The following is a 27,579-nucleotide window of genomic DNA, read 5'->3' on the forward strand; positions in this document are numbered from 1 at the left end:
CGAATGCATGGACTAGTTTTTCTGCATCGTTTTGAGACAGGATGTTCCTAATTTTGGCAATGTTACGAAGGTGAAAAAAGGCTGTTCTAGAGGTGTGTTTTAGATGGGCGTTAAAGGATAGATCCTGATCAAAAATAACTCCTAGATTTCTGACAGTAGTACTTGAGGCCAGGGCAATGCCATCCAGAGTAATTATATCTTCGGCTAATGAGGTTCGTAGGGGTTTGGAGCCCAGGACAATAACTTCGGTTTTGTTTGAGTTTAACATCAGGAAATTGTAGGCCATCCATGATTTTATATCTTTAATGCAAGCTTGAAGTTTAGCTAGCTGGCTGGTTTCGTCTGGCTTGATTGACAGATATAATTGGGTGTCATCCGCATAACAGTGAAAGTTAATTGAGTGTTTCCTAATAATATTGCCTAGAGGAAGCATATATAAGGAGAATAGAATTGGTCCAAGCACTTAGCCTTGAGGAACGCCATGGTTAATTTTAGCGTAATTGGAGGGTTTATTGTTAACATTAACAAATTGCGATCGATCAGAGAAGTAGGACTTAAACCAGTTTAGTGCGATTCCTTTAATGCCAACTAAATGTTCCAATCTCTGTAAGAGGATGGTATGGTCAATAGTATCGAATGCAGCACTAAGATCTAATAAGACAAGTACGGAGACAAGTCCTTTGTCTGATGCAGTTAGAAGATCGTTAGTGATTTTCACCAGTGCCGTCTCTGTGCTATGATACATTCTAAATCCTGACTGAAAGTCCTCAAATAAGCTATTGCTATGTAGAAAATCACATAACTGGTTAGCGACTACTTTCTCAAGGATCTTGGAGAGAAAGGGAAGGTTAGATATAGGTCTATAGTTGGCTAAGACCTCAGGATCGAGGGTGGGTTTTTTCAGTAGAGGTTTTATCACAGCTACTTTAAATGACTGCGGTACATAACCTGTCAATAAAGACATATTTATCATATCTAGCAATGAAGTGTTAACCACGGGTAACGCTTCTTTAAGTAGCTTCGTTGGGATGGGGTCCAAGAGACAGGTAGATGGCTTAGCTGAAGAGACCTTTAGCATTAATTGTTGAGGGTTTATAGGATAAAAGCAATCTAAGTATATGTCAGGTCTAGTCGTTCTTTCTAGCAGTCTGTCAGTTAAAGGTGACCCATTAGAGGTTGGGGGAAAGAGGTGATGAATAGTATCTCTAATTGTTATAATTTTATCGTTAAAGAAACTCATGAAGTCATCACTACTCAGAGCTATAGGAATAGATGGCTCAGTAGAGCTGTGGCTATCTGTCAGCCTGGCTACAGTGCTGAAAAGAAACCTTGGGTTGTTCTTATTTTCTTCTATTAGTGATGAATAGTAGTCTGATCTGGCCTTTCTTAGGGTCTTCCTATAGGTTTTCAGACTGTCTTGCCAGTCTAAACGAGATTCTTCCAGTTTGGTGGAACGCCATTTACTTTCAAGTTTGCGCGAGATTTGCTTTAATTTACGAGTTTGGGAGTTATACCAAGGAGCTAGTTTCCTTTGCTTCATCGTCTTCTTTTTAAGGGGAGCAACAGAGTCTAAAGTCGTCCGTAGGCAGGCCGTAGCATCGTCTACGAAATGATCAATTTGAGAGGGACTAAAGTTTACATAAAGATCCTCTGTTATATTACGGCACGTTAATGAGTTTAGTGCTGTTGGAATATCTTCCTTAAATTTAGCTATAGCACTGTCAGATAGGCTTCTAGCGTAGAAGCTTTTATCTAATTTCGTATAATCGGGTAGTAAGAATTCGAAAGTTATTAAGAAGTGGTCTGATAATAAAGGATTTTGCGGGAATACTATTACGTCTTCAATTTTGATGCCATATGCCAGCACAAGGTCGAGGGTGTGGTTAAAACAGTGCGTGGCCTCGTGCACCCTCTGACTGAAACCAATTGAATCTAGTAGTGAGTTGAAAGCAGTACTAAGGCTATTGCTGTCAACGTCCACATGGATATTAAAATCACCTACAATAAGTACTTTGTCTGATTTTAGGACTACACATGATAAAAACTCTGAGAATTCCGATAAAAATTCACAATATGGACCTGGTGCTCGGTAGACAACAACAAATATAATTGGCTGTACTGTTTTCCATGTTGGATGCTGAAGGTTAAGAACGAGATTTTCAAAAGAGTTATAATTTAGTTTAGGTTTAGGATTAATTAACAGGTTAGAGTCAAATATGGCTGCAACTCCCCCTCCTCGGCCTGAGTCTCTAGGAATTTGAGTATTAATATGAGTGGGAGGAGTGGCTTCATTTAGACTAACATAATCTTCATGGCCCAGCCAGGTTTCAGTTAGACAGAATAGATCAATTTGATTATCGGATATCAATTCGTTTACTAGTATTGCTTTAGAAGACAGAGATCTGATATTTAGTAGTCCACATCTAATTTTCCTATTCTGTTCTATCATTGCAGTGGTAGTTGTAATTCCAATTAGGTTGTTAAGTATTGCCCCTTTTTTGGTTACCTGTGGCTGACGTGAACTGGATGCTAAATTGACTATGTTTGCAGTCAACTCCTTATTACTTAGGGGATTCAACACTTTGTATGGTCTATTGTTGATTATAACTGGAATAGTACTAGTATTACATTTTACCCTGCAGAAAACATTTTCAGATTCATTCACTTGTAAAGTGCCATTAGGATCAATACCTGGGGGGCATGAATCTGTGATATTTTCAACAGAATGTCAATACTTAACTTTCAGTGTGGTCGTTATGTTGTCAGATAGCAGCCTGGCTCCATGTCGGTTTGGGTGGAGACCATCATGTTTCAGCAGGCTGGGCCTCTCCCAGAACAAGTTGAAGTTGTCGACATAGGGAATGCCCAGGGAAGCGCAGTGGGGTTTCAGCCAGGTGTGGAGCCCGAACAGTCTGGACCATCTTTCAGCACCCTTTCTGTAGGTAGGTAGAGGCCCAGAAATGACGATCCGTTTTCCTGTGCCCATCAGGGTGGTGATGAGAGTGGTGAAGTCTTTTCGAAGTGCTGTCGACCGTCTCTCTCTGATGTCGTTTGTGCCCACATGCACGATGATGTTGTCGACCTTAGCGTGGCAGGCGAGGATGCTGGGAAGTTTGTGCTGGATGTCACGGACCTTGGCACCAGGGAAGCAGTAGACCTTGGACGGACCGCTAGGTGTAGGGGGAATGTAGAGGTCCCTGACCATGGAGCTTCCGATGACCAGCGTGGAAGTTGTTGGGTCTGAAGGGGGGCGCGCCGACTGTGTGGATGGGCCAGGATGAGCGCCGTGGGGACGTGGCAGAGAAGGGTTTCCGCAGAGCAGAGGGAACTCCTCATCGTTCATCAGAATGGTGTAGCGATTTTCTAGTCGTATAGGTTGGGCTGGGCCTGAGCGTTGTCCTGACCGCCTGCTGTGGTGCTTGCTTATACGCCATGGCTCAGGCTGGTGTGGAGTGGAGCTGGTCAGCTGAGTTGACTTGGTTCTCGGCAGAAGCCGAGGAGAGACGACAGGGACAGAGGTTGTATTAGTGCGTGGTGGGGTGAGAGTAGTGCAGGGCAGAGTGGAATCAAAACATCCGACATTAGTGTGTGTGTGAGGGGAACTTCCAATGATAATGGTGTCAAGGAACTGTTCATTCACCTTGATCTGGTGGAGAGTCGCTATTCTGGCTTCAAGTTCCACTATCTTCTGGCTGAACAGGAGGCACGAGTCGCAGCCAGGTGTACAGCTGAGGGGGGGCATCGTGTAGCTTGCTAGTTTAGCTAGTAGCAACGTTGACGGAGGCCCTCTCCAAAACCGATCCCTCTTCTTCTTCTTCACTTGCAGTTCACAAGTCAACACTTGCGGATGCTCCTGCTTGTGTTAGCAAGCTGTGGATACTCCGTTACTACTGCCAAAATATAGAAAAGAATTCCAAGGAGGCAAACATCCTAAGGGGTCCACGTCACCTCCCCGCTAGCAGACAAGCTAACTAGCCGTTAGCACAACAAATAGCTAGACGTTGGTTAACGGAGCGGAGGAGAGTTTTACAAACAACGGAGAAACTGCGGCCAGACAGGTCCGGTTAATATACAGCTAGACGATGCAAAGAGTGACTGTATTTCACTGTAGAGGACTTAACTTGCAGGACGTTAAGCGTTAAGCAGTCTGCAGCTGCCGTTGTCTACAACAGGAAACAGGAAGTCAACCGGAAGTCATACGTACCTGGTCCCAGAGACCGATGTGGGTCAGACATTTGAAAGTTGACAGAAATTCGACCAGGTATTAAAGCAGCCATATTATGCTCATTTTCAGGTTCATAATTGTATTTTAAGGTTGTACCAGAATAGGTTTACATGGTTTAATTTTCAAAAAACACCATATTTTTGTTGTACTGCACCGCTCTCTCTCACTGCTGCAGATCCTCTTTTCAGCTGGTCTCTGTTTTAGCTACAGAGTGAGACCTCTTTTCTTCTTCTTCTTCTGTACTATCTTTGATTGCACTGCACATGCGCAGTAGCTCAGATGTAGATCATGTCAGCTAGCTAGCTCCATAGACAGTAAAAGAAAGGCTGTTTCTACAACTTGGGTCAGTTACAAGGCAGGATTAGCTGGGAGACTTCTAAATGAGGGCGCACATGTAAGTAGTTCTTTTGTAGATTATGGTGAACTTGTGTGTGTTGTAGCAGTGCTTTGCTACTGAGAACGAGGTAGCATGCTAGCGTTAGCATTAGCGTTAGCATGCTAACGCTATGAGCTAATGGTTGCAGTTAGCCTGCTCGTTTCGGCTTGTGACGTCACAAGCCGTGCCGATTTTGAACAGCTCACCCAGAGACTGAAGGCAGGACACATTCAGAAACCGTATCTCACTCTAAACACCATGGATGGATTTATTTCAAAGTTTGTATGTGTGTGGAAGCACCAGAGACACAACATAACACCCCAAATCCCAGAAAAAGTGATTTTTTTTCATAATATGGGCACTTTAATGTATATAATTATACATATTATAATAATATAAATATATATATATTTTGTCAATGTAGCGTTTTTGAGGAACTAAACCCTTAAAGCTGCCTGGTCAGTTTGTGTTGAATGTAAAGGGTTAAATGAATTGTCCACCTTTTGCTGCCTCTGCTGTTGCTAGGAAGAAGATGTTGTGCTTTCAGCTCTGTGATTGGTGGTCCAGCTATACATCTACAGAGGGAGAGTAGTTCCACATGACAAGAAGTTCTGAGGAGAGACTTCTGGTGATCAGCGCAAAGGAGCAGGCGCATTTTCCCTCGCTCCCACTTTTTTCATCTCTAATCTTCTTTACAGTCCAGTTAAAGCGCTACTACTAGACATTTATACTTAACTGTATTTGGCAGCATTTCGGCACATCGAGAGGAAGTCAAAGAAAGAAGACCAGAGGATAGGTGAATCGAAGTCGGGTGCCGCAATAGCCACGCTAACGGCTATGCTAGCCGAATACAAAATTTCGCTCTTGACTGAATTCAAGACTTTTTTCCAGGATTAATTCAGCATGGCGTTCTCCAAACTCGAGGCGTGGTTAGACATCATCCAGACTACTATATTGGATCATCAACAGTGTCTTTCATCATTGGAGACATTCGCCAACACCACAAGCCAGGACATGAAAACCGTGGAGGCTAAGCTAGCTACGGTGTATGAGGTGAACACCGTTGCTAGATTTCCAGAAATGTATCGATCTGGAAAACAGAAACTGCCGAAACAACATAAGGATAGTTGGCCTCCCCAAGAACATTGAAGGTGCTGACAGCTGTTTTTTTCCTCAACTTCTAGTCGAGGTCTTTGTGAACAGACACTGGATTCAGCCCCGGAGCTTGAACGAGCATGTTAGCTCCAAAACCAGGCCCGGGTGGGAATGCCTCTGGCTGTTGTGATGCGTTCCCACAGATTTCAGATCTGGGAGTTGGTTGTGCGTGAGGCTCGAAGGCAGCGGGGCAAGCTAAAATACAAAGGCTTCCAGATCCACATCTTTTAGGATTACTCTCCCGAAATAGTCGAGCAACGCTGTGCATACCGCGACATGAAGAAAGAGCTCTACAACCTGAGGCTGCGCAGGACTTCATCTCTTATCAGCGCCGACGCAATGTGGGATCCACGAAGGACTGATCTTGCCTGACAACGTAGCGGCTACGGTAAAGCTGCCAAGATAGCTGTTTTTTTAACCCCGCGTCCATACAACGGGCTAATGTAGCTTGATGGCTCTCAGCAACAGGCCACTGTTAGCACCCGGACTGCGAGGACATGCTAGCCCCCTGCTTCGCTATGTACTGATCTGGTAAGACCACTCCTAGATTTTTAGCTGCAGGCTGCTAATGTTACCTCAAGTTTCTGTTTGTGTATTCACATTCTATACTTTGACGACTTTACTTGCCTTAGCTGACGTGGCTGGCGTTCAGAGCTAAACTGGCTCTCTGCCCGGCCTGGACGGGGCCGCCGTGGGCCTCACATAGTCAAGGCTGCGGTGTGGCAACATATTTCTGCAATGTTTTTGTTTGACAAGAGTTTAGCTATGAGTCTCCTGTTCAAAGTTCTAGCAGCAACGTAAGAATTCTTTTTTGTTTATCTGCACTCTCAAGTTGCAGGGGATTTTTCAGTAAACTCTCCCACGCCAACTTTTCTTTTACGACGCCCTGCTGACTCATGTTACGCCTTGTCAGTACTGCGATCTTGTCCTTCTGCTTTTTCACAATGTCTTTACTTGTATTGTTATAACTGCCCATATAACAGTACAGGGTTTCCCGCAGCACTTTGCAGCTCGGGCGACCCCCTAAGCTGGGGAACCCTACCGCCTTAACTAGGTTGTCAAAAAAAAAAAAAAAATCCGCTGCACAAAAGGCCGTCAAGTGCATCTCGGACAATAGCGCATACGCGCTTCACACCGCGAGCGGGCACGCACGCCACACGGCTGAAATGAGAGAAAGAAAAAGAGACGTGGTCCGTCGCTGTCTGGAGGAGAACTAGCCAGCTGATATCACGCGTGTGTGTCCGTGAGAACAATCGCCATTTCACCGTCACGTGTGCGTCGGAGTTTGTCAACAAATGTGCGGCCAGCTGTTGTCTGGGGTTTGTTATTTACTACACGCGGTTCACAACACACGGTTAGTTAGCGTAGTTACACACAGTGAAATGACGTTTTACATCTCTATGGGTCTATTTCTTTTCATTGTTCGTCGTCTGTTTTCTTGCGTTTATTTTACTGATTCTGATTGCCGTAACTGATTCTCTGGTACTCGTGTCGCAGTTTGAATCACACGGCACGGAGCAGTGTGGAATATCTGAACCACAGCCAATCAGGGGCAAAGACCCGCCCCATCTCTGTCTCTGATTGGTTTAGACCACGATATGATCCAATCATGAGTGTGAGTTCCGTCAAAGGAAAACAAACGCTTCGTTCGTGGAGGTGCTCCGGTGCGACCTAGGAATTTAAAGTCGCCCCCTTACAAATTGGTCGCATGTGCGTCGCACTCTAGAGCCCTGTAATGATAAATGTATTGATACTAAATGTGTTGAAGTCATATATTCCTTTTTCATTAACTAATTATGTGTCAAATAACACTTCTTATGTGTTTCTTTTTACACAATGTGTGTAGCCATCATGTGTTAATATTACAGATGTTTACATGACCATGGTCGTGACTATGATATGTAACAGAACAAACTTCGAACATAAGAACATTTAAGTTGTTTACAAGTCTGCTGCTGCACATCCGAGACATTCCTTACTCCTGACATAGTGGCTCCGAGCAAAATTGCGTCAGAGGCTGCAACACACCCACTCACAGAGACACACACACACACACACACACACCCACACACACACACACACACATACAGACGCACAGAGAGACATAAAAAAGTATTGTTTGATAAAAACAGGAAAAGAGCAGCTGCTGATGAGGGTTGGTGTAGACCAGGGGTCACCAACACGGTGCCCGAGGCCACCAGGTAGCCCCCAAGGACCACATGAGTAGCCCTCAGGCCTGTTCTAATAATGAAAATTGAATACTGATATTATCTGTTTCCCACCTTGTTAAGTCATTGTTGATAATTATTGATAATGAGAAATCATTAACGTGATCAGTGTCCTCACATAGATGACATCATTAATCATCATTAATCATTAATAATCATATATAACTGAAGGCAAACTGAGCAAATTTGTTATTTCAGAAGAGCGTATCAAACTGGTAGCCCTTTGTATGACTCGGTACCCATGAAGTAGCTCTCAGTTTCTAAAAGGTTGGTGACCCCTGGTGTAGAGCGTATATGAGCTGAGTGGTGTCAGTGTTTGTCGACCTCGATCTCCTTCCTGCTGTTTGTTCTCATCAACAACATCCATGCACAAGAACGGATCATCATCCGAGACGAATGGTCCTCTTACACCTTCAAGCTCCCCGAGAACACCAACTCCTGCCTGATCTCCAGATCTGTTGGTGAGGAGAAGCTGGTCCTGTGGAACACCTCTGACCTCTGGTCCAACATCTCTGACCTCTGGTCCAACATCTCTGACCTCTGGTCCATCACCTCTGACCTCTGGTCCATCACCTCTGACCTCTGGTCCATCACCTCTGACCTCTGGTCCATCACCTCTGACCTCTGGTCCATCATCTCTGACCTCTGGTCCATCACCTCTGACCTCTTGTTCAACAACTCCTCAGTACCTGGAGACGAAATTACAACTTTACAGCGATGTGAAAACTTCTTCTTACACCATCCTCAACCTGACCCGTTCAGACTCCGGCCGGTACCGAGAGGAGTGTTGGACTGAGGGCAACGTGACGCATGAGAACAACTTCACTATTACTGTTTGTACTTCTTCAATGCATTTTAGCGGTTTCACAGTGAGAGTTGGAGAAAATTTGCACGTGCCATGTTGGGGAGCAGGTCGTTATTTGGATATCCAGTGGCTCAAAGGGGACTTTAGATATGAGCTAGAAACATGGAGCAGAATTTTTGGGGACAATACGACATCAGAGATGGACAATGTTACAGGAAGATACCAAGTGATGACAAACCCACCAGCTCTTCGTGTTTCCAACGTCACAGAAACAGACGTTACATGGTACAGATGTCTGATGATGCACCAACAGCAGTGTGTTGGCAGTGAAACTGTAAAGTTGGGATTATGGAATGAGATAATCTACCGCTCAGTGGGAGAGACCGCTGTGTTGCCGTGCACTATCACTGACTCCACTGATGAACAGCCGCCACGTTGGTCTAATGAGTTCTCTCACCAAGAACTACACAACCAGACTGTTCCTTCAGTAGACCAAAACTACTCGCTGGTGTTTTCATCTCTAATGTTAAATCACTCAGGTGTGTACTTCTGTATAGCCTCTATGAGAGTGCAACAGTATGAGCTGGTGGTGTGTCCCAAATTTGGCCCCCCTGCTGTAGAGCTCTTCTCCAAGGGAGAAGAAGTCACTCTTAGATGCAGCAATTGGAGAGGGGGTTGGGGGCTTGATTGGTTTATCAAGTCTCACCGAACAGAGGGAAGAATCTTTAGTGTAACGTATCAGAGAATGAGCAGAGTGAGCTGGTCTAAAGGTAACCTGGTTATCTCTAATATGTCAGTGGGAGATGCAGGGGAGTACTGGTGTGTAGTTACTGACACAGATGTTGACCAGTGTGTGTCAACAGAGAGAACTGTGTTAGTGTACATGGAGCCCTTTGGGATTTACTCAACCTTCTGCAAAGTGCGATGCTCAGTGCTCAGTGTTGTAATGCTGCTGCTCTGTGCTGCTGGGGGGGCTGCACCCTGACCCATAAAACTCACAACCAATGATCAAAATACACATTTTTCAAAACTCTAACACTTGTTTCAATTGCTTGGATACAATACACATAAACCAAAGATCGTTTGTTCATTTAACAAAGATCACCTGTCCAATATGACACAACTTAACATCAAAGTACTACTACTTCAAAAAGCAATTCACACATTACATTTCAGATGATTGTCTATTCATTTCATTACAATGATCTAACTATCAATCCATACAACTACTCAAAATGATAAGTACCTGTTGCATTACTCTTAATGCATAGTTGTCTGGAAACAGACAAACTATATTCCATGTTTAGATCATGAAAGTTTCAAGATAACGAGATTCATTGTCACCAGTTAGCGTGGAGCATGAACCAATTAGACTACATGATCTGTGGATGTAATATCTCATCATCATTCTTTACTATAATGTACTACTGTTTATCAGACACTGTTACTATAGTCCCATGTACTACCTTTACTGTAATGTACTACTGTACATCAGACACTGTTTCTATGGTCCAGTGCTTAATTTGTAAAGTGGGAGGTCCCGGAGCGCAGAGGGGGGGTGGATCCGGCGACTCAAAACGGGGGTTGGAGGTAACGGAACCAAAACAAAAATTACACCTGCCTACGTAGCTTCTCTGACTCTGACTAAAAAAGCCTAAACAACGCTGTGTGTACATCAGGGCAATGCTTATTTGTATTTCAGAACGTGCACTGCATCGGTGCGAAATGTAAAAAAAAAATTAAAAATGCACTGCAACGATCGTTTTCAAAAGCAGCAACTATCCATCGGACAATTAAAACATAAAACCCACCGTGGTCGCCACATTCTTGATCGGCAGATTTTTGCTCGTTTGGGATCCGACTGGCCAGCGTATTTGAAAAAGTTAAGCAAACTTTGTTGTTTTTTAGACATTTTTATCCTCAACCAGCACAAGCGCTTGTGTCACTTGGAGTGGAGCGCCGCATTGTTGAAGTGCCGATCTCCTCCCTCCGTCCCTCTCCCCCCTCTGTCTCCTCTCCCTCCGTCCCTCTCCCCCCTCTGTCTCCTCTCCCTCCGTCCCTCTCCCCCCTCTGTCTCCTCTCCCTCCGTCCCTCTCCCCCCTCTGTCTCTCCTCCCTCCGTCCCTCTCCCTCCTCCGTCTCCCCTCCCTCCGTCCCTCTCCCCCCTCTGTCTCTCCTCCCTCCGTCCCTCTCCCTCCTCCGTCTCCCCTCCCTCCGTCCCTCTCCCCCCTCTGTCTCTCCCCCCTCCGTCCCTCTCCCCCCTCTGTCTCCCCTCCCTCCGTCCCTCTCCCCTCCCTCCGTCCCTCTCCCCCTCTCCCCCCTCTGTCTCCACTCCCTCCGTCCCTCTCCCCCCTCTGTCTCTCCTCCCTCCGTCCCTCTCCCCCCTCTGTCTCCCCTCCCTCCGTCCCTCTCCCCTCCCTCCGTCCCTCTCCCCCTCTCCCCCCTCTGTCTCCACTCCCTCTGTCTCCTCTCCCCCCTCTGTCTCCCCTCCCTCCGTCCCTCTCCCCCCTCTGTCTTACCCTGAAAATTCACCTCAAAACGCATTGAAAATGCAAACACAAGACTTTTGTGGAACTCCAACGGGGAATCAAGACTAACAAGACAGATAACAACATTGAACACAAACAGTAGTTTATTTTTTTCATTTAGGCGACTAATTTTTCATAGTGACACAGGAGGCGCCGGATCCAATAAAAAAGGTTCCGGATCCAACGTCGGAGGTGCTGGAACATGTTCCGGCGTGTTCCGGCTCAAATTAAGCCCTGCTATGGTCCCATGTACTACCTTTACTGTAATGTACTACTGTACATCAGACACTGTTTCTATGGTCCCATGTACTACCTTTGAGACTATTTACAGTATTGACAGTACTGCACTGTATGCATGTAGGCTGTTGGAAATGCTTGTCCAATTCTTCCAAGTTGTTACTGATGATTGAGATATATACTTTATATATATCCTGTATATATACATATACATATAGACTTGTACCATATTGTTCGCCATGCCTGAAGGTTTTTTTCCAAGATGTTTGGCTAATTGCGATGTAGATGAGAACCTGCGGCCAAATCCACAAGACAGAGTTGATGAAAATGTAGAAGTACAGTAATCACTTCTTTGTTTTGCTTTTTACAGTACAAGCAAGTTGAGGAATACTGCATTTGATGTTTTACAGTACTACTGTCTTTTCTTTTTTATTTCCTAGCTAATTATTTTGCTTTGATTCAAATAAACCTATGTTGTGATTTATTATTATATATTTGGTACACATATTCCACTGTGTCTGTAGTATTCTCTCTACTACTGCAGTACTTTTACAGGGATGTATTTACATCTAGTACCATAATGAAACATGTATCACCTATTTTGTACTACAATATTTAATGATTGTACGAACGATGACCCAGTGAAACTATGGGTAGCTTGTGTGTGGCTGATCTAAAGTAACGTTTCAATGGTATTTCACAATAAATTAGTTTTTTGAACCAATGATTGTGCAAGTGCAATATTTCTTTAAAGATATGAATGATGCAGTGTGTTGAACATTGGACAGCCTGTGTTACAAGTGATGATCGTTGTGATTTATTGTGTCTAGAGTTTTGAAAAATTACGTCACGGTTCTGAAATTAGTAGCAAAGTGATTGTAAAAAACTGTATAGTTTAAAGTGTGTGTGTGTGTGTGTTTGTTTGTGTGTGTGTATGTGTGTGTGTGTGTGTGTGCATCGCTTTGTCTGTGTGTGTGTGTGTGTGCGTGTATGTATGTGTGTATGCGTCTTTGTGTGTGTGTGTGTGTGTGTCTGTGTGAGTGTGTGTGTGTATGTGTGCGTGTTTCTGTGTCTGTGTGTCTGTGTATGTGTGTGTGTGTGTGTGGTGTGTGTCTGTGTTTGTGTGTGTGCACACTGTTTTCTGTGCTTGTGAACTTGTGAGTTCATTCTTCCAAGAACAACCAGCAAGAACGTTCTCCTCAAGAACACAAGTCTGTTCTTTGAATTCAGTCAACCTGGCCCTCCACTACATCCTCCGGCACCTGGACTCCGCAGGAACCTACGCCAGGATCCTGTTTGTGGACTTCAGTTTGTTTGTGTACACCAACAGCTGCACCTCCAGTCACCAGTCCGTCAAGCTTATGAAGTTTGTGGACGACACCTCCCTCATCGGACTCATCTCTGATGGAGACGAGTCCGCCTACAGGTGGGAGGCTGACCACCTGGTGACCTGGTGCAAGCAAAACAATCTAGAGCTCAACGCTCTAAAGACAGTGGAGATGGTTGTGGACTTCAGAAAGAACCCAGCCCCACCTGCCCCCATCACCCTCTGGGGCTCCACAATTGACACTGTGGAGTCTTTCCGCTTCCTGGGAACTACCATCTCCCAGGACCTCAAGTGGGAGCTGAACATCAGCTCCCTCGTCAAGAAAGCACAACAGAGGATGTACTTCCTGCGGCAACTGAAGAAATTCAACCTGCCAAAGACAATGATGGTGCACTTCTACACAGCCATCATTGAGTCCATCCTCACATCCTCCATCACCATCTGGTACGCTGCTGCCACTGCCAAGGACAAGGGCAGGCTGCAGCGTGTCATTCGGTCAGCTGAGAAGGTGATTGGCTGCAATCTGCCGCCGCTCCAGGACCTATACGCCACCAGGACTCTGAAGCGTGCTGGAAAGATTGTGGCTGACCCCTCCCACCCCGGACACAAGCTCTTTGAGCCACTCCCCTCTGGCAGGAGGATGAGGTCCATCAGGACCAAAACCTCACGCCACATAAACAGTTTTTTCCCCTCCTACATACTGTGTGTATATGTTTATACCTATATTGTTTATATTCTTTTTATCCTTCTTATATTTGTATGTGTGACATGCTCCAACAACACCATGACAAATTCCTCGTATGTGCAACGTACTTGGCAATAAAGCCCTTTCTGATTCTGATTCTGATTCTGATTCTGATTGAGACTGAGAAACAGCCCAAGTCTTCCCTCTTCCTCTCCGTTTCTGTAGAATCAGACAGAGTCATAGTAGAGCGATACATAAGCTAACACATGCTAACGGAAAAAGGCATGAAGGTCAAAGTGTAATATGCCATAAAGAGCCATAAAAAGTGCATGTAGTCAAAAAAAGTTCAGGAAATGTCTAAAGATCACAAAAAGTCATAGTAAAGTAGTCACATTTGTTTTAAATAAAAAAGTCATCATATAGTTTGTCGAAAAAGTATTTATTCATAGTTTGTGGGGTAATATCAAGTGTTCAGATTACAGTGAGTCTACATTACTACTCTTCAAGTACTACTACCACACACGTATGAACCAACATGACCAGCTTCAACTAAATGAGGAAAACATTAAAATAAACCCAACACACAATATTCAATAAAACACATGAAGTAATAAAGTAAAATATAATCCATATATCCAAAAATAATTCCATCTCTTGATGTATATTGTTAATAACATTCAGTTACACAACACAAGATTAAAATGTTTTTAAAAAATCAGGTAAAATATGATCAACTTAATCAGTGAACAGAAAGAGTATATTAGGATAAAATGAGACTAAAACTGGGAAATTATTTTCTTCTACAAGCTTCAATCATGAATATCTCATAATCTGATTCCTTGAAAAACAACTGTTATGTTACACTCATCGTGTTCTTCACAGCACTGATTTTCACTTGTCATCTTTACATGCTCTTTTACCCAATGTTATGTGCTCTGACAAATTCCCCACTTTGTTCTTCTTCCATATGTATCAAGCAGGTTAGTGCCTGCAGTGGTCCTGTTCCTCGGCTACTTTGTTCCCTCTCTCCACTCTAACAACAGCTTGACTTTAGACAATGTTCAGGAGGAGGCAGTGTGAATGCGTTGGTGTATTTTAAGGCTACCACCCTGAGAAAAAGTTTTCCCACATTGTTCACACCAGAAAGGCTTCTCTCCAGTGTGAACATGTCGGTGGGAGTTTAAGCTAGATAACAGTGAGAATGCTGCTCCGCATTGTTCACAGCTGTATGGTTTCTCTCCAGTGTGAATGCGTTGGTGTATTTTAAGGTGACCACTCTGAGAAAAAGTTTTCCCACATTGTTCACACCAGAAAGGCTTCTCTCCAGTGTGAACATGTCGGTGGGAGTTTAAGCTAGATAACAGTGAGAATGCTGCTCCGCATTGTTCACAGCTGTATGGTTTCTCTCCAGTGTGAATGCGTTGGTGGACTTTAAGACTACTCAACCTTGTGAAATCTGCCCCGCATTGTTCACAGCTGTATGGTTTCTCTCCAGTGTGAATGCGTTGGTGGACTTTAAGACTACTCAACACTGTGAAATCTGCCCCACATTGTTCACAGCTGTACGGTTTCTCTCCAGTGTGAACTCTCTGATGAATCTTTAAATGTCCAGATGTTGTGAAGGACTTGCCACAGTGCTGACAGCTGTGATGTCCAAGTCCCCCTCTTCTTCTCCGTTTCTATAGAAACAGACAGAGTCAGGTGCACATGCAAACATACTTACATATGCTAAGATGTTTACATATGCTAACATGCAATCCATGCTAACACATGCTTATATATGCTAACATGCTAACACATGTAAGCGTATGCACCTTTACAACAACTTGTTGATATTCTAAAAAATCATATTTAAAAAGTCATCAGTTGTAATTATATTTTGTCAATGTATTATTTGACAAACATCTAAGGAGGAACTAAACCCTTAAAGCTGCCTGGTCAGTTTGTGTTGAATGTAAAGGGTTAAATGAATTGTCCACCTTTTGCTGCCTCTGCTGTTGCTAGGAAGAAGAGGTTATGCTTTCAGCTCTGTGATTGGTGGTCCAGCTATACATCTACAGAGGGAGAGTTATTTCAAATGACAAATTCACCAATCAAATCTTCACGCTAAATGGGCGGGGTTTAGTATTGCTAGCTTTAAAACATTGTAATTTCCCCTTGCGGGATTAATAAAGTATACATTATAAAGTATACATTATGACAACTGTGCACAAGCTAGCATTGCCATTAAACTAGGCTAGCTAACGTTAGCCAGCCTGCTGGTTGATGATGGAAGCCTGGAATAATGTTATCTCTGCTAAGGAGGACCAAAGCTATGAGGAGGAGGTCGCTAATTTATATTCCACGTGGTTTTAAGATTAACTTTTAATGAAAAAAGTAGAGTTAATCAATATTGCTTAATATAATTGTGGTGGTGTGTTTCAGAATACAGTTGTAAGAGCCAGGTGTAGTTCTATTATTATGGCCCTGATACAGGCTCTATCTGAACTAAATATGGCCCTGATACAGGCTCTATCTGAACTAAATATGGCCCTGATACAGGCTCTATCTGGACTAAATATGGCCCTGATACAGGCTCTATCTGGACTAAATATGGCCCTGATACGGGCTCTATCTGAACTAAATATGGCCCTGATACAGGCTCTATCTGGACTAAATATGGCCCTGATACGGGCTCTATCTGGACTAAATATGGCCCTGATACAGGCTCTATCTGGACTAAATATGGCCCTGATACGGGCTCTATCTGGACTAAATATGGCCCTGATACAGGCTCTATCTGGACTAAATATGGCCCTGATACAGGCTCTATCTGAACTAAATATGGCCCTGATACAGGCTCTATCTGGACTAAATATGGCCCTGATACAGGCTCTATCTGGACTAAATATGGCCCTGATACAGGCTCTATCTGGACTCCTTGAACATGTCTTTACATAATTAAAACATGTTAATGTCAATGTCAAATGCTTTCAATAAATTAATTGGAGAAAACAAAATCAAAGTCATTTAAAAATTAAATCGTGAACAGGGGTGAATCGAGAACGCAATTTCATAACGGTTTGTCATGCAGGCATACTACGCACACTGCCATGCACAACTGACAGACTGAGGAAGTCATTTGTCCCCAGGACCGTACAACTCTACAATGCTTTAATAAAGGGAGGAAGAGAGATAGACTTCTCTGATAGTCTGTCTGCCTCTCCTCCGTCTCCACCACTTCCACTACCTCCTATAACAACTGTCCACTGGCCCACTGTTTGCTGTTTACTGACTATATTAGCCCATATGCACAACTCCTCCCTCCCTACCTCCTTCTTAGGGCTGTGCAATTAATCAAAATTTAATCGGGATTAAGATTTCGGCTCCCAATGATCACAAAAACAGAATAATCGAGAAACACAATTATTTAGCTCATTACGTTTTGCAAGTAAACTCTTATTTTGTCTTATGTTCTAAATGAAAAAAATAAAGTTTAAATAGGAAAAGTATTAAGGGAAATTTTACAGTTGTATTTTTTTACTGTTGAACTTTTTACACTGTTTTTTAAGTTCAATAATTGAAACAACTTTCCAGAAGTCAACGAATAATCGTGTTAAATTATCATGATTTTAATATTGACCGAAATAATCATGATTATTGCTGCTGCTCGGGTCCTTACCGGAACTAGTAAACGAGATCACATTACACCTGTTCTTGCCTCCCTTCACTGGTTCACGCTCCTCTGAGGTCATTAAGGTCTGCTGACCAGCTACTCCTTGTTGTCCCTAGAACGCGGCTCAAAAATAGGGGAGATGGAGCGTTCTCAGTCGTGGCCCCAAGGCTGTGGAATGAATTGCCTCTGAATGTCAGATTGGCCCCCAGCCTTCACATTTTTAAATCACGACTTAAAACTCACTTTTATTCATTGGCCTTCAAACCTTCTTGAGAGTTGTATTCTGTATTCTGCATTTTATTTTTCTAGTCTGTTATTTGTTTTAAATGTATGTTTTGTTACTCGCGTGTTTATAATCATGTCAATGTCCAGCACTTTGGTCAACCTGGTTGTTTTAAATGTGCTTTATAAATAAAGTTGGATTGGATTGGATTGGATGATTATATATATTTTTTCGAGCAGCCCAAGAATGAACTGGAAATATCAGCAAACCTATGAAGGACTATTACTGTTATGAGGGGGGAAAGTATTTGGTTACACTATTGGGGATTTTGGAATTAATTTCTTTAGAAACTGTAGAGTAAAAACTCATATTTAGCATGGGGATAATAAAGTAGTAATACAGTACAACGTTTACGACATACATTTTGGCCGGCTTCAGCCCCCGTAGAGCCCGTACCGTAAGTACACTACTATACGCACAAGAAAATCCATTCGGCGGCTGGCTTGACCAGGACTTGTCAATCGACGGCTCACTTGACAGCAGCCTGTAAAGGTCATCTGGCTGCTTTCTCACCAAAGCCAGCCGACACAAAGACAGCTTCTTTCCCCAAGCAGTCACTCAAGCATGCTCTTGAAGAACAGGAAGAGAAGTGAAGACAACGAAAAGAACTACTTCAGCTTCAAGTCGATATAGCTGCATCAGTGGCAAAAGCAAATGTTTTAAGGAGCTCTGATCTGGTGTGTGGAGTGCTGCTTCTCAGCCATCTAATGGCATGGAATCAGACTTTAAGAAAAAGGAAACAACTGTTGAAGCTCTTAACATTGATGCAGAGACATTTGTTCCACATCAACTTGGAAAAGATGAACAAGGAAAACCAGCAACTGGAATTGCTGTTTTACACTTTGGAATGCCAAAACAGAAAAGGTCAGACAATACCAGTTATCTCCAGCAGAGGCCCCCAGAGCTGAGGAGACAGAGCCCAGGTCCTCCCAGCGTCCTCTTCTATGCTGGGGAGGAAGCACTAAGAAGAGGGATGCTGGACAATGCTTCACTAAAGGGAAGAGGAGAGATAGACTTCTCTCCTCCCTCTCCACCACTTCCACTACCTCCTATAACAACAGTTATGTACTGACTGTCCACTGGCCCACTGTTTACTGCTTACACTGTTTACTGGCTATATTAGCCCATATGCACAACCCCTCCTTCCGTCCTTCTGAGGGCTGTGCAATTAATCAAGATGTAATCAGGATTATGATTTTGGCTCCCAATGATCACAAAAACAGAATAATTCAAGGAAAACTATTATTTAGCTCATTACGTTTTGCAAGTAAACCCTTTTCACTTATGTTCCAAATTAAAAAATAAAGTTTAAATAGATAAAGTATTAAGGCAAATTTCACAGTTGTATGTGTTTTCTTTTACTGTTGATTTATTTAACTTTTCCACTGTTTTTTAGGTTCAATAATTGCAACATCTTTCCAGAAGTCAACGAGAAATCGGGTTAAATTATCACGATTTCAATATTGACCGAAATAATTGTGATTATATTTTTCTCCATAATCAAACAGCCCAATAATGAACTGGAAATATCAGCAAACCTATGAAAGACATTTTATATAAGTGTATTAATATGAGGGGAAAGTATTGGGTTACACCATTACCATATGGGGGATTTAGGAATTAATTTCTTTAGAAACTGTAGAGTAGAAACTCATGATATTTAGCATGGGGATAATAAAATAGTAATACAGTACAACGTTTACGACATGCATTTTGGCCGGCTTCAGCCCCCGTAGAGCCCGTACCGTAAGTACACTACTATACGCACAAGAAAATCCATTCGGCGGCTGGCTTGACCAGGACTTGTCAATCGACGGCTCACTGGACAGCAGTCTGTAAAGGTCATCTGGCTGCTTTCTCACCAAAGCCAGCCGACACAAAGACAGCTTCTTTCCCCAAGCAGTCACTCTGTTGAACACTCAGAAATACCCCCCCCCCCCTACACTGAACAAAGTCAATCAACACTGTTCTGCTCATCTACCTCATGGTTATTTATATCTTACAATTGCAATATTGTTATTAATATTTCACCATTGCACCAAACTGCCTTGCAGTATATTTATATTTAAATCTTAAATCTCAGACTATACTGATATTGCACTATTCCTTCCCTCTCTTCCATTGTTATTGTATATTTCTTGTAAATTTGTGAATGATATTGTATTCTTATACTGTATACTTAACAGTATTTTTTATATTTCTTACTGTCCTTTCTGTTTTTATTCTTTATATGTTAAGTGAGTACTTTGAGAGTCTAATTCCTTGTTTGTTTAACAAACCTGGCCAATAAAGCTGATTGTGATTCTGAGATAGCGTTAACTGGAACTTCCCAAAGTGCGGAGTAGTCACTGAGTAGTGTCTGGGTTGTTGTGTGTGTGCTGCCTGCTCTTCTATCCCTGGCTGTCTGGAGCTCTGTCTCTCTCTCTGTAGCCTGAGAAGACAGCCACTGGTATACAATCACTTGATTTTTACTTTCATCTAACGTCCATAATTCACCAATATGTACAATGCTACTACAGATATTTGACGCGGTCCAATTGGTCAATTAGGACTGAAGACGAACAACTTCTCTCATTAAAGGTGGTTTATTATAGGTGGAATGATAAAACAAAACGATGACATGACACACATCGACGTGGACCACCCCCACCCTGCGGCTCTGCACAATGGCCCAGACTTCCTAGTACAGACAGTTGATATTCTATTCTACTCTGGGGTGTCACCTCCTCCCTATTGGGGGGCTGGGGCCAGGATCCTTTGCTCCAGCTATAAACATATAGTTCCCCTGTGACCCCTCACCTAGTTAAGAGATATCTAACCAACAGATGTGGCAACCCCCTCTTTATGGCCACATTCCTTTCTACTCTGAGAGAGACTGTTTGACTCCCTTCACCTCTCTCCCTCTCAACCTAAACACATTTGAGAATACTTTATGATTGTCTTTTAACCAGTGTGTATCCTTAGCATGTTAACTTGTTTTATTTCTTCACACATTCCTGCTCTTATGTCGTCTACTTTGGTATTTATTAGTCAAGTATTGTCATATCTATCTTCATAGCGCTGTGCTCACAAAGCAGTACAACGGTTTAACTTCCTCTACATTCTTCACAATAAAAGCCCCTGGTTACTTTGTTACATACATGCTTTTATTTTGAAGAGGAACATAAGGAAATGTTGCTCTTCATCAGCAGTAACTTAACAAGACTCCTATAAACGGAGCCGAAATGTAAACCAGAGCAGATATCAACTAGAAACTAAACTAAGCCCAGAGATTGAGTTAGAAGCTCCAAACGGACTGAGAGCTGAACACACCGAGACTTTTAAAAACCTCTTTTTACGCCTATGGCCCCTTTTCACACAGAGAGAAGCATGTGTGCTAATGCACACAGAGCCCCATGTTGTTTCCATGAGAGTCGGCCATCTTGTGTCTTCAGTGTGCTTGTTGTGTCCTAACACTGACCTGAACACCGCTGCTATCAGAGGCCGAGCCTGCTGCTGCTCTTCTGGGGACCTTGTTGCTCCGCTGCTCCGGCTTCTGCTGCTCCTCCTCCATTCCGCTCTGGTTCTGGTCCTGGTCCTGGTCTCTGAAATCCAGCAGCTCTCCACTGGGACTCTCTCTCTCTCTCTGAGCCCTGATAGCCTCATGTCCCCTCTAGTCTCTCCCACAACCCTCCCCCCTTCCTGTCTCTCACTCCAACACATGTTCAACTGTAACAAAGCTTTCTTAAAGCCACAGTAAGCTTTTTAGTACACACAGCATATATCACACACATTAAAATATATAAAAGATTAAAATAAATTACGATATAATACTTGATTCTTATAAAAAGAGATCAAGTTCTAAGCACACTTTAAGAGTATATGCTGCCAAATCAATAAAGGAGTAATAAATGCAAAAGACATACACAACTCAAAAGACTTTAAGAGTGTAATATACTGCAGCAACAAGTTCCATATTCAAGGCAGTGCCATCACTAAACAAGCCCACTGTAAGAGTCTATGTTAGCAACATAATAATAGAAGGTAAATACTGTCAGATAGTATGAAAGAAGAGGTGGGTACTTGAAGATTCAGACAGTATAACGTGTACCTTAATGAAATAAAGGAGAACGCAAAGCCCCCTTTCCCCGAAACAGAAGCTGTAACCCCTGTAACGTTACGGGCATGGATGTATGGGTACAGGGCATGGATGTATGGGTACAGGGTATGGATGTATGGGTACAGGGTATGGATGTATGGGTACAGGGTATGGATGTATGGGTACAGGGTATGGATGTATGGGTACAGGGCATGGATGTATGGGTACAGGGTATGATGTATGGGTACAGGGTATGGATGTATGGGTACAGGGTATGGATGTATGGGTACAGGGTATGGATGTATGGGTACAGGGTATGGATGTATGGGTACAGGGCATGGATGTATGGGTACAGGGTATGGATGTATGGGTACAGGGCATGGATGTATGGGTACAGGGTATGGATGTATGGGTACAGGGCATGGATGTATGGGTACAGGGCATGGATGTATGGGTACAGGGTATGGATGTATGGATACAGGGCATGATGTATGGGTACAGGGCATGGATGTATGGGTACAGGGTATGATGTATGGGTACAGGGTATGATGTATGGGTACAGGGTATGGATGTATGGGTACAGGGTATGGATGTATGGGTACAGGGTATGGATGTATGGGTACAGGGTATGGATGTATGGGTACAGGGCATGGATGTATGGGTACAGGGCATGGATGTATGGGTACAGGGCATGGATGTATGGGTACAGGGTATGGATGTATGGGTACAGGGCATGGATGTATGGGTACAGGGCATGGATGTATGGGTACAGGGTATGGATGTATGGGTACAGGGCATGGATGTATGGGTACAGGGCCAGGCAGCAGGACAGAGAACGCTACAGGAGGGCTTTCACCGGCGACCTGATAGCTGCTGGTTAGTAAATACGCAGGAACACCAGAAGCGGGAGGAAGTGTGGGTTAATATGTGGATTATTCTGGGATGTCTACACAACTGTGTGAGTAGATTGACATCTTTACTCAAAACCAAAGTTGAAAACACCTGTTCATGTCTGTCTTCTTTAGTCTGTTGGCTATTTAGGTGTTTTTCCTGGAATACGTCACTTACACATTTTGCACTTATTGCGGCGTCTTGTGTAGACTGTTGACATATTTGTGCTCATCATCATACGTACGTTTTATGTACCAGTAGTATTGTTGAATACATTGTGAATAGATATTTCTGAAATGGTATGATGTATTTGTTGAGTTATTACACAATACTTTTATCTGACCTTTTTTAATCTTGCCCCGACAAATAACCTATATTACAAAAAAGGACTAAAACTAATAAAAACTAAACTAAAAGTAAGCATTTTCAAACTAAACCAGCAAACCCGCTTTAAAAACTAATTAAAACTAAACTGAATTTGAAAACAAAAAATAAAAAGTAAATAAAAATAAAAACTAATGAAAAATGCAAAACTATAATAACCAGGTCCGGATCAGATCCTGGTTCTTGTTGGTGTCAGAGAGAGAATTGTCTTGAAGGAAATCTGATCCATATGCATAAGTTGTTATTTTGTTACAATATCATTTCCTGAAGTTTGTTGTAGACTAACTGAACGTATTGATTTCTGCTCTACCATTCAACATTCGTCTGTGAGGTGACCAACTGGAGTCAGAGAGACTCTGGGGCCAGACCAGAACTGGTCAAAATCCTTCAATATCAATCATAGTATGTCAGAAAAAAATCAAAAAGTCATAGTATAGTATTTTGGAAAGTCATACAAATTTTCAAAACATGGGAAAGATTTCATTTTACCAAGGTAAACTCACATGTAAATAAAGGGCATTGAAGTGGTACCAAACATGTTTTACTATAAATATTAAAAACAACATGGCTCAATATGGTTTAAATTAGTAAAACCCTGCAGATTCAGTTCATTTTAGTCCAGAAAGATGATTCTTTTAGCAGCTGAACCCAGATACTGTAGTCAGCCACCAGGGGGCGATCCCCAGGTTTTGGCTTCACCTCTACAGCTTTAACTTCTGAGCAGGTGGGATGTGTTGTAGATTTTAGATTCACTTTAGCAGTCTATGCTTTGACCCCGGCTTAACAGAGCCTGTCTCTGAGGGGCCGTCATGGTGTTATAGCGCCCCCTGTACCCCCTCCTGAACAGCCTACGCGCCCGTCACAGAGCCTGTAACACCTTGTCTATGCTGCAAACATGTAGCTACCAAGTCAAACATCCAAATGTCAGATTTAGACTATCTGTCTGTCTGTAAGTTAAGTTAACACACGTAAGGTCTGACATAACGTTATCTTAGTATCCATTCTCTCTGCTGATTCCTCACGTCTGTTTCCACTTTTATCTCCTATAAAAGCTCAGTTTTTAGGGTTGGCAGCTTCATAAAAAGTGAAGTTGTGGTTCTTGACCGTGTTGATGGTGAATATCAGCACACAGCAGCTTTCAGACGTGTTTCTGTTGTTTGGGGGCGGGGCTTAATATGCTCCGTCTCTACCACGGAGAACTTTAACTTTACATGAGACGGAGACACCGACCTCCTGGTCAGTCCCAGAGAGACGGTGAAGAGCAGCCCTCCACCTCCAAACACTCCCATCCAGCCATCCCATTGGCTCGTTCTGAACTGTCCACACACACCAGCTCCGGCTCCATGTCCCGATTGGCTACGACGAACTGGGAGAACACCAGGTCACCCACCTGCACACAGACACACACAGAGAGACAGACGCACACAGAGACAGAGACACACAAGTGTTCTTAAAAAGCCATTATAAGCTCCAAAAACATACGTAGAAAAAGCAAAACATCTTCGAAAAGGCGACAAAAACTTGGACAAAAGTCTCAATCTCTGGAACATCTGCGTCCTCAGAGTCTCAGCACACGTTCAATCTCACAGTAATAATCTGGGCAGCGTGTTGCTATGGTTACCGTGTTGAAAGACACGTTTCCTCTGAACGCTGTGAAACAGCTCTACGTTCTGTCTGTTTATTGGCTGTGTCCCAGCTGACAGCCAATCAGCAGAGACGTGTCTTTAAAGTCGTGGTGATAAAAAGGCAGAGCGCTCACAGCAGGTTGAGTCAAATTTGGCCCGTTTTCAAAAGTTTTTATATCAGAAATATGGGTTTCTTAACAACCAAATTGCCCCAAAATAACTTGGATGCATGCATGTACGATGTATGGAACCCAGACAACATCTACATCCGTGGTCTTCACAGGTAAGATTAATTCATTAATTACTTCCACTGAGTTTAGGTGGTTTTATTTAATTTCATGGCATTTGAATTTTTTTTTAAATGGTTTCAAAACAGCATCAAACTGACCAAAGCAGTCTGGGATTCACCCAACATCCTCTGATCTTAACTATACATTACACCACATGTCATTTAGCTGTCGTTTTTATCCAAAGCGACTTACAGTTGCTATATATGTCAGAGGTAACACGCCTCTGGAGCTACTAGGGGTTAAGTGCCTTGCTCAGGGACACATTGGGTGATCTATCACAGTGGGAATCAAACCCTGGTCTCCCACACCAAAGGCATGGTCATATCCACTGGGCCATCACCACCACATTAACTATTCTATTAGTCAAAATTATTCATAATATCTGCTTTTTTTTTTTTTCAAACCCCAAAATGAGGTATAATGTCATTTAAATTATTTACCATGAATGAAGAAAGCGTTGAAAAGAGGGACAATAATGTAAAAAAGAAAGTGTCAAAGCATAGAAAAAACGACAAAAATGTCAGAAAAAGTTCCCAAAAAAACCTGTATTTTTCAATTTTGACCCAGAATTACTTCATGGACGACGGTGAAGACAACACAAGAGTTAAATAAACCTGTTGCTACGTGTTGTCGAGGCTGTCCTCAGTATCTCACCTGGACATCTCTGTGTCCTCAGTATCTCACCTGGACATCTCTGTGTCCTCTCAGTATCTCACCTGGACATCTCTGTGTCCTCAGTGTCTCACCTGGACATCTCTGTGTCCTCAGTGTCTCACCTGGACATCTCTGTGTCCTCAGTATCTCACCTGGACATCTCTGTGTCCTCAGTGTCTCACCTGGACATCTCTGTGTCCTCAGTATCTCACCTGGACATCTCTGTGTCCTCTCAGTACCTCACCTGGACGTCTCTGTGTCCTCAGTGTCTCACCTGGACATCTCTGTGTCCTCTCAGTACCTCACCTGGACGTCTCTGTGTCCTCAGTGTCTCACCTGGACATCTCTGTGTCCTCTCAGTACCTCACCTGGACGTCTCTGTGTCCTCAGTGTCTCACCTGGACATCTCTGTGTCCTCTCAGTACCTCACCTGGACGTCTCTGTGTCCTCAGTGTCTCACCTGGACATCTCTGTGTCCTCTCAGTATCTCACCTGGACATCTCTGCGTCCTCAGTGTCTCACCTGGACATCTCTGTGTCCTCAGTGTCTCACCTGGACGTTGGGTCGGTTCCTCTTGGTGGCGCCCTCAAACGCCAGGTAGGACAGAGACGCCTGCTCACTTCCTCCAAAGTCCACCTTGAAGACGTCTCCAGATTTAACCGTCACGATGCCGATGACGGTCTCTCCTTTAGCGGGGACATACTGAGGACAGAGAGGGACACACTCAACTCCCAGCATGCACTGCTGCAACGCCTGTCTTCTCTTTACAAAAATGTTCAAATAAGTATTTTTATTCCCTCACTGTTCTTTTTTAGACGTGGCTTTTAACGGGACCTGCTGAACTCCATTTAAATATGTATACATTTAAAAATTTGACATGACGTTGTTCGACGGACTTCATTTTCAGAACACAAACTAGTAACTCCTATAAATGGGTTTGATCTTCTGATTAATTTGGGGACTATCTGGTTCACCTTGCACCACTTTATTCCTAAATAATCTCAACTTTTCAGAAATGTTTCCCGCTGCTGTAAAGCACGGCGCGCTCCAGCGTCGGCGGGAAGAAATCCCAGCGGACCTGATCCATAAAGTTTAATTTTAACGGCACAAAGCGCAACATAATAACATTATCTTCAAGCCGAAATCACTACTGATTCATAATGATTTAAATTCAGTCTAAAAGTTCTGTCATATGAGGAGTTAACGCGTGCTGCCACGAAGAAACCTTAAATGACGAGTTTTGTGAATGGACTCTTGCACGTTGTAGCAGTAGAAGCTGCTGTTGATAAACAGCCCCGCGGTGTATGAAGGGCCTCCTGTGCTGTCTCACCCTCCTCTGCTGGGAATCCATCCAGAACATGTTGGGCTGTTTGTGTCGCAGCACGCCGCTTTTACACACCAGCAGCCGGTCTCCGCTCCGCCTCAGACCCGGGCCACACACGACCTTCTCCGGCTTCACGCGCTCCGTCAGAGAGATGGTGTCGTCGGTCTCCAAGGAGAATTCATCTCCCGGTAACAAAACCTCCCCGACTTTATCTTTTAAACCGGAGAACATCGCGGAGACTCCACAGCTTCACTCACATGTGTTGTTGTTGTCAGCGGACTGATATGACTGTGACACACAGGAAACAGGAAACAGGAAGCTCAGCCCGCAGCCAACAGCGCCCTCTGCGGGACAGAAGGAGTGTCGCAACTAAAGTGACAATGAACCAATAACGTCCAAACAGAAACTGTTCCTTCAGTAGACTAAAACTACTCGCTGGTGTTTTCATCTCTAATGTTAAATCACTCAGGTTGGTACTACTGTGAAGTCTCTATCAGAAAGCAACAGTATGAGCTGGTGGTGTGCCCCAAATTTGGCCCCCCTGCTGTAGAGCTCTTCTCAGAGGGAGAAGAAGTCACTCTTAGATGCACAGATAGGGGAGAGGGTAAGGTGCATGATTGGTTTATCAAGTCACACCGAACAGAGGGAAGAATCTTTAGTGTAACGTATCAGAGAATGAGCAGAGTGAGCAGGTCTAAAGGTATCCTGGTTATCTCTAACATCTGAGTGGGAGACGCAGGGGAGTACTGGTGTGTAGTTACTGACCGATATGATTATCAGTGTGATTCAACAGAGAGAACTGTGTTAGTGTACATGGAGCCCTTTGGGAT

At 43.4% G+C, this 27,579-nt stretch overlaps 2 protein-coding genes and 1 pseudogene across 2 annotated transcripts in view; 1 reads left to right on the plus strand and 2 right to left on the minus strand.

The window, feature by feature from the left end:
• nfkb1 (nuclear factor of kappa light polypeptide gene enhancer in B-cells 1) overlaps positions 1-27,579 on the plus strand; it is a 1,201,612-nt gene that overhangs the window by 348,222 nt on the left and 825,811 nt on the right. The window lies entirely within an intron of this gene.
• LOC116060263 (zinc finger protein 239-like) lies at positions 14,255-21,160 on the minus strand. Its single transcript, XM_031313751.2, has 2 exons — positions 20,964-21,160; positions 14,255-15,244 (listed from the first exon to the last, which is right to left on the minus strand). The coding sequence occupies exons 1-2, from the start codon at positions 21,054-21,056 to the stop codon at positions 14,627-14,629; spliced, it is 711 nt and encodes a 236-aa protein (XP_031169611.1). The 5' UTR covers positions 21,057-21,160; the 3' UTR covers positions 14,255-14,626.
• LOC116060252 lies at positions 23,978-27,052 on the minus strand (annotated as a pseudogene).

This window comes from Sander lucioperca, chromosome 1 (genome assembly GCF_008315115.2).
Source record: "Sander lucioperca isolate FBNREF2018 chromosome 1, SLUC_FBN_1.2, whole genome shotgun sequence".
Taxonomy (NCBI): domain Eukaryota; kingdom Metazoa; phylum Chordata; class Actinopteri; order Perciformes; family Percidae; genus Sander; species Sander lucioperca.